The sequence below is a fragment of the Convolutriloba macropyga genome, chromosome 3 (genome assembly GCF_964194025.1).
Source record: "Convolutriloba macropyga chromosome 3, txConMacr16.3, whole genome shotgun sequence".
NCBI classification, from domain to species: domain Eukaryota; kingdom Metazoa; phylum Xenacoelomorpha; order Acoela; family Convolutidae; genus Convolutriloba; species Convolutriloba macropyga.
The window spans coordinates 75,676,456-75,685,685 of record NC_134470.1 but is presented as its reverse complement, the minus strand read 5'-3'; the positions used below and the strand labels follow the sequence as shown (position 1 = coordinate 75,685,685).

The 9,230-nt window shown below is 36.5% G+C and overlaps 1 protein-coding gene across 2 annotated transcripts; it reads right to left on the bottom strand.

Moving 5' to 3' along the window:
- Window positions 1-4,615: 4,615 nt before the first annotated feature.
- On the bottom strand, window positions 4,616-8,035 carry LOC142337288 (uncharacterized). Of its 2 annotated transcripts, none has more exons than XM_075386474.1 (2): window positions 5,712-5,892; window positions 4,616-5,346 (listed from the first exon to the last, which is right to left on the bottom strand). In XM_075386474.1, exons 1-2 carry the CDS (start codon window positions 5,746-5,748, stop codon window positions 4,751-4,753), a joined length of 633 nt encoding a protein of 210 aa, XP_075242589.1. In that variant the 5' UTR covers window positions 5,749-5,892; the 3' UTR covers window positions 4,616-4,750. The 2 variants fall into 2 exon arrangements, with proteins under 2 accessions (XP_075242589.1, XP_075242588.1); XM_075386473.1 differs by lacking the exon at window positions 5,712-5,892 and adding an exon at window positions 7,833-8,035 and having other exon boundaries at window positions 4,620-5,346.
- Window positions 8,036-9,230: the final 1,195 nt, after the last annotated feature.

The following is a 9,230-nucleotide window of genomic DNA, read 5'->3' as shown; positions in this document are numbered from 1 at the left end:
ATGAGATAAAGAATTTGTATGGTAAGAACTGACATTTATAGCATCTGAGGCTCCTTGCGGTAAATGTTTTCAAGTTTCTTTCAATTTTAAAGCAGGTTCCTGGGAAGGCTGAATGCAAAGTGGAGGAGTATCTGGATCTGTATAGTATGAATTTGTTCAAGATATGATCCGGTTCTAGAATATACAACAATAGTTTGTTGTCTGTTTGATTACACATGCGAGGATGGAGGTCGGTTTGTGTATGATGTTCATTTTTTTTCTGCTCAGTGCTGCAGTCGATCTATAAGTTCTAAATCTGCTTTGCATGTCGAACCCCATACATTAAGCTCTAACTATTTAAGATGCTCATTACTTTAATTTGGATGGTAGTATAAGATCCATTTTAAGCCCTCAATTAAATAAGCTTAATGCTTCATAAAATTCATCAAAACGGCTTGGATGATAGATGAAAAGAGATGATATATAAAAATTCACATAGAGACGATAAGAGGATTTTTGACAAATTCAAAACCAAAGTATCAATAATCCAAAGAAAAACAACTTTTGATTAATCCAACGAAATAAAAATTTCAATATTTTATGTATTACAGAGGAGTTATCAAAAGCCTCCAAATTGACTGATAAACAAGCAGGAAAAAAGATTAATATTTACTATTTTCGATTTTTGATTTTTCTATGGGCAGTTCCAGAAAATCAGATTTTAATAAAAGAAATAAACTTATTTTAAATGAGATAGACCTTTTTATATAAGATCTTACATTACCACTTAACCTGAACTTACTAGAGATAAAACATTATCATTTATTGAAATTTCGTTCCAGAATTAAAACACCACACACTTTTCCTTCCAGCATGTCAAAAACCCTTATCAAAACCTTGGTGGAAACATTCCAGTACAATGCGAATTAAACTGTTTTGTTTTATAAGCAGCAGTATTCTATCACAGCAACATTTAAAAATTAGAAAAATTGTAAGAAATCGTTTTCGCGGAGCTCAACAAATTTAAGCACATTTGCTGCAAGGATATTGGACAAACAATGCAATCAACCAGGAAAATATTTAATCCCGCAAACCATAAAAAAGTTTAGCCTTATTCAAGTTTCATTCTTTTTCTTGCTTCAAATCAATGTTCTGCATCTTAACCAGCGAACAGTAAATTGATAAGCCAAGCCATCAATTTGTTTTAATTCTGTCGGCTAGTTTTTTAAAACGTTTTAAAACGTTGTTATTGTTTTTTTCAGACCACTCAAATGAAAAAATTTTTAGGCTTATTATCTCAACGTTCATGCCGTTTATTGTTGGAGCTACTACTAAAAGCAAAAAAAAACAATAACAATTGACGTGTACTGCCAATTGGGACAACTATTTCTCAATTATTTTACTCTTGAAAATGACCTTCAGTCAGATCCACTGTGACAGAAAAATCAAGTAGAGCTTTACGTACTGAGATGCAACACGACTAAAAGATATTGGGCTTCAGCAAGTCCCTGATGAGGAATCACATATCTAAGTCTGAACTTTGTTTTGTATTTGACGGCTCGAAGCTTTTTTATTGCGCACGCATATTAAGAGAGTTTCAACTATTATATCTAAGTTTAATTAATTCACGAAATTAGAAAATCTTGGTTCATAAACGATCAACGATCATTGTTATCAGTTCAACCCATGCAATCAATCATGCAATCAAAATAGTTTCCTTTAAATTATACCTAATGAATTCGGCAAAAAAATTATCTATTCAATATCAAAAAAAAGAACTCTAATTTCACTTTCAATCCCTCACTTTCAATCCCTTGAAGTCCCTCAATTTTAATTGTTGAGGGATTGAAAGTGAAATTAAAAATTTTTCAGCATATTCTCTCAACAGATTGGCGGAAAGTTGCTGATTGTAAAAAGCATGAAAAAACTACTCAGGACGTGCACCAATAAGATGTGCTTGATACGACAAATATCTAGCAAAATGAAATTTGGGAGGCAATTCCAAATTTTAAAATGAAAAACATAGCCAGCAGATTGCCGGAAAATAGCCGCGATAGACGTTTGTGGCCTTCCATGAATTGAAACAACTAAAGAAATAAGATAGACAGATCGACCACCAGTCTTTTAATAGACCACTCGACGTTTGGGTTAGATTTCGACTGTGAATTTTAAGACACGTACGGTCTATAATTAAAAACCCGAAAAGAGTTTTTTCAAAATTGGTATTCGAAATCAAAAACTAAAGACTAATAACAAGAATTAGGGCATATAAATTTGGCACTACTTAGATGCACACTATTTATATAACTAGTAAACGTTCAGAAAGTTTCATGAGTGAGTTCAGAAGTCATTTTTCGAGAGCTAAGTCACGCAATTGACCTAAAAGCAGAAATGAGGTCACGTTCACAAATTTTAACGATTGAAAATGTCAATTCCAAGAAGTCAGATCGTAAGAATCATCGATGGAGACGACGAATTAAGAGACACTGCAGGACAAGCCCTGACGTACAATTGAAAGAATTTTCATTGACTAAACAAAAAACTAGACCTAGAAGACTATGAATGAATTGGGAAAACCATTTCTAATAAAAATCAGATAAAAAACTTTAAAAAACAGAAAATTAATGACAAAAATGCCGCACGTGAACAAAAAAACCACGTGGGCGGTGTGAGTTTGTGGGGTGAGTGGGGGTGTGACTGAGGGGGTCAAACTAAGAACCGCCCTTCACACCATGAAATTCTCAAAACACTTTTGGTGAATCGCATGCATAGAGACTAGTAAGACTCTAAAAGAGCTCTTCAGCCACTTAATGCCCTTAAGGATTAACACGTTTATGCCGTTTTTGAGTACTAAAAGTTGAAAGGGTTAGACAAAAAACCAGTCAAACGAAAAATTGTATAAAAAAGACAAGACTAAATTTATCGCTACACACTTTGTTTGAGATTAAGTAAAAAGTATTATAAACGTTAAAACTCTGGGTAGAGACCGCAAAAGATAAACGTTTTCTTTGAGCTGTACAAGACTGCAGTTTAACCAACGCTTCAATTGTAACCGAAGACAAAGAAAACTTTGCTTTAAACTGAACAGGGAGTTGTCATAAAAAAACTTTTACTGTATGTCCCCTACTTTCATTAGTTGCTTTCATTTCACATCAGACATAACAAGAACCGTTGACTTCAAGCCTAGAGTTCATTGTGGATATATGCCATTGCTCATAGATCTTCAGGGGTAACAAAACGCACAATTCAGGGGTCTGCGGACACAGCAAAATTTACTATCATCTTGCAAATTTAGTTACTGGCAACTAATGGCAACCGTTCAAAAAAGCAAATGTATATCAAAATCTAGTTCACTCACAAATTTTCAATTGCATTAAGCAAACATAGCAGGCAGATTGCCAGAAAATAGCCGCGATAACGCTGTATATCTGAGTGACATGTCAATTTGAACTTTCAAACTATTGGTATTAAAACTTTGTGAAATCATGGCGTGATGTAATAAGCTCCGATTTTTGCTAAATATCTTGTTGTAACTTTGTTTGAATCACTTTTTCGAGCAACGCACTTCAAAACAACAAGTGCTAAATTAATATCTTAACGCTTTTGTTCTCGGTTAAACGTTGAGTGGAACAATCTGTGGTCTGAAAAAAAATACAGACAACACTTCTAGTCATTAAATGTTGAGATGTTACATTGTGACCAATAATCTGTATACATTATTACTGCTTATATTGGCTGCCCTTAAATAACCTTCAATTAGAGTGACATACAGATAGTCGACCTTATCTCTTTGAATTGCACTGAAGAAGAATCAATTTGGAAGTCAATAAAGCAAGTCGGTTACTAGCATAGTATAGTTCAGAATTAATTGCTGGCTCGATTAGGTCATCAATTTACGGTTAAATGCTGTTCTATTTTTATCCTAACTTTAGTTCAGGGCATGTAAACATTCATTTCAACTGCAGGCTTCATGAATTGAAACAGTTATATCTTTATCCGCTGTTTGATTAAAGCTTGTTCACAAAACGGCTTTTCTGCAAATTTAAATTATCTTGAAGAATAGATATCTATAATATACTTAAGCTATGACATACAAAGGAGTACAAATTGAAAGGCAAGGCTCTGATTAACAATCTAAAACAATCAAGCAAGAGGACATCTAAACTACAGACGGATTTACAAACTGGATAGAAAATGGACTTTACTAATTAAAACGGGCAGTCGATTATTCGACAGCAAGCGCGCTTAAACTGCATACATACTGCGAACACATGTTGCTTCCCATGTAATGTGCAAAAAGTGTGATCAGGTGATGGTGATGACATCAAATGTGCGATATAAAAATGTTTCTTGGTTCACTTGCTATTTTTCTTACAACCGCCGCTTCAAATTTTCCGATTTTGTAATCAAAATTGTAATTATAGTGGTTGACCGAAAACTGTTACTTTTCGTGAGAGTAGAAAATTTCATAGACAAAAATTTAACAGCCGCGATCAGATGGTTGCAATAACCTACGACACTCCTGGCCTTTAAATTTTTGGATTTGCGAGGCTTAAAAAATGTTAATTAATTAATCGGTCTACAGCTGTTACTTTGAGTGAGACTGGCTTAAAGCCAAAATATCGTATTCAAGTCCGCAATTCCGATTGACGAGATGGTTGACCAAAGTGGCAACTTAGAAAAATTTAGTCACTTTTTAGAGCAGGAACAAGAAACATTTCGAAAATTTTAAGCATTATTGACAGTCTCGATTAACTTAATATTGAGCAGTTCATATGATTACACCTCGATATTGCGGAATACTTTCCTGTTCTGAAGTTACTCTGTAACTGGTAGTCGCGGTTCCAGTTTCGTCATCGTGCAAGTAGTAGTCGGAAATGACAGTTCTCTCGTCAGATAGGAACCTAGCCACGAATGCCAATATGCTGCCTAGGAATGCGTGTGCAAACATGCAGAATCCATACTCTATTGAACAGTATGACAGAGGCACCAGGGACATATCTCCGAAGCCAACAGACAACACAGTTATAAAGACAGCGTAGTGATACTGCACAAACCCGCGATTTGGGTAATACTGATCACTGTCTTTCCACGGGTCCCATAGCCAGAATACCAACGAAGGTAGCATAATTGAAACAATGAACCACAGAAAGAGCAGTAGCAGAGTGTAGCACCCGACTGCCATCTTCGTCATGCAACTGTCAGGCCCTAGGCACCCGCACATTGACCGCAAGGCTGCGCTCCAGAAGTGTGACAAGGTTACGGCTGTCAGCGCAATAAACGTGAACGACAAGAGAATTCCTCCCAGTCCGACGTAGACTGTAAGCAGCTGGCAGTTGGATGATACGCATACAATTTTACCGTCACCTTCGAAAAACTATATTTTTTACAAGCATCCGAATTCCTCTAAGAAAACAATGACTTGCGTGATAAACAACTAAAAATATCAAAGCGAGATTTAAAAAGATACAATAATCAGCTCACTTTACTTAAAGAAACCAATAAATTCTTTCGACGGCAATGAACTACTTCGTTCATCTACCTACTCGCGAAATTTCATCAGCGGTCACCCGTGAATGGATAAAATTCAAGTGAGAGATTATTTTTAATTCAAGTGATAGATCATTTTTAGTCTTCAATCAGTTGTAGAGAAGAAGAGAAGCAAAGTAAGAGAAGCAAAGTAATAAGCAGTATATTTAACTACTTTTCAGTTATGAAAAAAAAAAACAAACTTTTGGAGGAAAACCGCCAGTGTCTCCCATCAATCATGGGATTTCTCAAAAGCTAGTTTCCAATTGCACATCCACAACTTCCGAGTGGTCTCTGTGAACAACTGCTAGAGCATCAAAATTAGTTCGAGCAGTTTTGTGGAATGGAGTCAAAGCGTAAACTCTTTTCTGCAGGGTGACATTTTTTAGTAAGAAACAATGTGAAAATATTTAAAACACAAAACCTACTACGAAAACAATTTTCCCCTTGCAACTGAAAAAGATACCAAAAAGATACACAACTTGAAAAAATTTCACAGCTAAATAAAAAATTTTGAGAGTATTTTCGAACAGCTCAGCTGTCACAGGTTCGTAAAAACAAACTTTTTTTATTAAACTAGTCAATGATAGAAAACGAGAACAAAAGGAAGCGATAGAATGAAGGAAGAATGAGACAGTAAGTAGAAGAGAAGCAAAAAGAAAGGAGCAAAAATCGTGCGAGGCAGAAATTACAAGAAACAAGGAGATAGTGAGCGACCGTGAAGAAACAGAAGAACACAAAAATTCGAGAGCAAAAAACAAAGCAATGATCAGAGTTAGAGAAATAAATTGAGGAGCAGGAGAAAAGAAGAGCACCCAAAGAAGACAGGAAAAGAAGAGAGCGAGAGACGAGAAAAGCATTAAAGAAAAAAAGCACGGCAGAGAAAGGAGAAAATAAATTAACAAAGAAACAAAGAAAAAAGCAGCAAAAAGAAAGGAAAAAGATGAAATAACCATTCAAAAGACAAAAAGAGAAAAACTGTGCAAAACACGATACCGGAGCTGGTGCTCAGAAAAGGAAAGAATCGTTGCAAAACCTGCACGTACACAAAAGAAGTCAATGAAACAATTGTTTTCTGCGTGAACCGATGTGACACGAAAAACAAAGCTTTAAAGCTAGGAGGAAAAAATTTTACCTATGACGTTTTGGTGCAATAAATATTAGTAACAGCCATCAACATTATATCACTGTTTAAGACCTAACTTCTTTCATTGACATTTGCATTCTCAAATAATGTTCATTGAGTTCCAGTATCAAAAGACTTTCGTACAGTGACAATTTTGTTCATCGCCCATTAATCATTAACGTTTTTGGTCAGAGACATTTGCTTTGAATTTATGTATACAACCTTTTTAGGAAAAATTTTTTGATCTCGGCATACAAAAAACGATGTGCCTTTCGGTCATCAACAATTTTTGATTATTTCCCAATTTCATTATTGACCTTTTCAGTATCAATAGCTTTTCGGTCACAGACCCTATCCCGAACAGCTTATCGGTCGCAGACCCTTCTCTGAACAGCTTCTCGGTCAATCACCGTTTTTCGCAAAATTTAGTTTTGGTTGCCATTTTTTGTGTTGAAACACTTGCGGTTACTCTCTTTTTCTGTACGAAAGAAGTTTCGGCAACATAACTTTTGGCGGAGCATTTTTTTCAGTCGATGACTTTTTAGCAACAATTTTTGGTCAATGACCTATTTATTAGCAACAATTTTTGGTTAACGACCATTTAGCAAACTTTTTCGGTCATTGACCCTTTTAGCAACTGCTTAACTGTGCTCTTCGGAAGTACTGTTAAAACATGGCGCTCAGTTATGCCTCTAAATTACGCAGTCTAATGTGTTCACGCGTTTAATATATAAAAAGACTTTATATATAGATAGATAGGACGGAGGGCCAATACATTGATCTGCTGCTGCATGAATTCTACATACAGATGCTTAATTGAGACAGACACAAGTAACAAATTTCAGATTCAAAGCATGCTTGTGTGATCATAGCGCCAACTTCAAAAAAAATTAAAATGTATGTTCAAAATTTCATTCCAGCTCAACTTACCCAGAAGATCTAAACAAAATAAATAAAGAATTGTTCACCAGGTATAAAAAAAGTTTGTGCGCATCTTAAGCAGTACTTAGCAAGGGCTTTTCGTGTAAGGTCCTGAAAAATGCAAGACATCGTTTCCTGCAATCTTTTGAACAAATTAGAGGACGCCAAATTTGTTCCCTACATTGGTACAATTTTCATAGAATAGCGATTGGCACCTGACGCAAGCCGAGAAAAGATGATTCTATTCCAGTTCAATACATTGTGTGATTGACCTTACCTGTGGTTGAAAATAAAGATAGAGTGTAAGAGAGCGACATCCAGAAAGACTCGTTCAAGTAACTGTCCTCCCCATCAACATGCCTGAACAAAATGACTGCTCCAGCTACAAAACCCGACCACAAAATTCCCACACAGATATTAGCGCAAATCAACCCAAGCATTGCCCAAACCTTAAAAAAACCGTACACATGTTACTCATAAATATGAAAAACGATACGTTATAATTCAGTGCAGAGACAACGCCACATCTAATTTCCAATGAGCGGGCTACAATGCTCAGTTACTAAGTCACAAAAAATGTTCTTTTCTTTTTGCGCATAAGTTTCAGATCTCAAGCAATTGCCATATAAATCATGTAAAATACTGACATGTGCGCTTTCAGAGAGAACACTTGAATTCAATTTGAGTGAACATTAGTCTAAATTCCAACTGTGAAGCACCCCAATAAATAAATAAAACCACTCGTGCGAGTCTGTGCATGGCACAGGCCGCTCCAACACGGCGATAGTCCTTGGTGAGGATAGGTTATAAATACTGTCTTCATCAGTTCTGTTCTTTCAAGTCTGTATATAAACGGATGACGGATCTTTTCCGTTTGTGCCCCCCCCCCCACCAGTACGTTATGCGCCCCCCAATTACAGAGCCCGTGCCATTACATAGTAAATCACTATGTAAAAATATTGCACGTGCGTCTGGGGGGTGCAAATAATATGCGCCCACTAAGCTGGGGGGGGCACAAACGGAAAAGATCCGAACACTTGAATTCAATTTGAGTGAACATTAGTCTAAATTCCAACTGTGAAGCACCCCAATAAATAAAACCACTCGTGCAAGTCTGTGCTTGGCACAGGCCGCTCCAACACTGCGATAGCCCTTGGTGAGGATTGGTTATATATAAATGGTAAAATTTAAAAAGGTAAATTGTAGTCATCCGGGATCTTTTTCGTTTGTGCCCCCCAGCTTAGTGGGCGCATATTATTTGCACCCCCCAGACGCACGTGCAATATTTTTACATAGTGATTTACTATGTAATGGCACGGGCTCTGTAATTGGGGGGCGCATAACGTACTGGTGGGGGGGGGGCACAAACGGAAAAGATCCAGTATTTAAATGTAAACTCCTGGCTTCGGTACTCATCGCGTGCCTTCGGCAATGCCTCCCGTTGTGCTACATTATTGCTTCAAGAGTACTGAGTTTTTGTGGCACATTGCACTGTAGATATAGGTGATTCTGTTTTTCAAGCCACTGCCTCCTCCGCGTGTTCGCACGTTTGCAATTTCGTCCAAAGTAGATGGAATTTTATCCACTACAAATTATTTTGTATACCACGCACAATATTATAAGCTCATCAAAACTAGTTTAATGATTGTAGGGTATTTCCCATTATAGCCCTCCC

Excerpts from the sequence above, each read along its gene's own strand:
- LOC142337288 (XM_075386473.1), bottom strand. The coding sequence starts at position 7,995 with ATGCTTGGGTTGATTTGCGCTAATATCTGTGTGGGAATTTTGTGGTCG. Across the intron at positions 5,347-7,832 it reads ATCTTTATTTTCAACCACAG|GTGACGGTAAAATTGTATGC; the intron begins GTAAGGTCAATC and ends AGTTTTTCGAAG.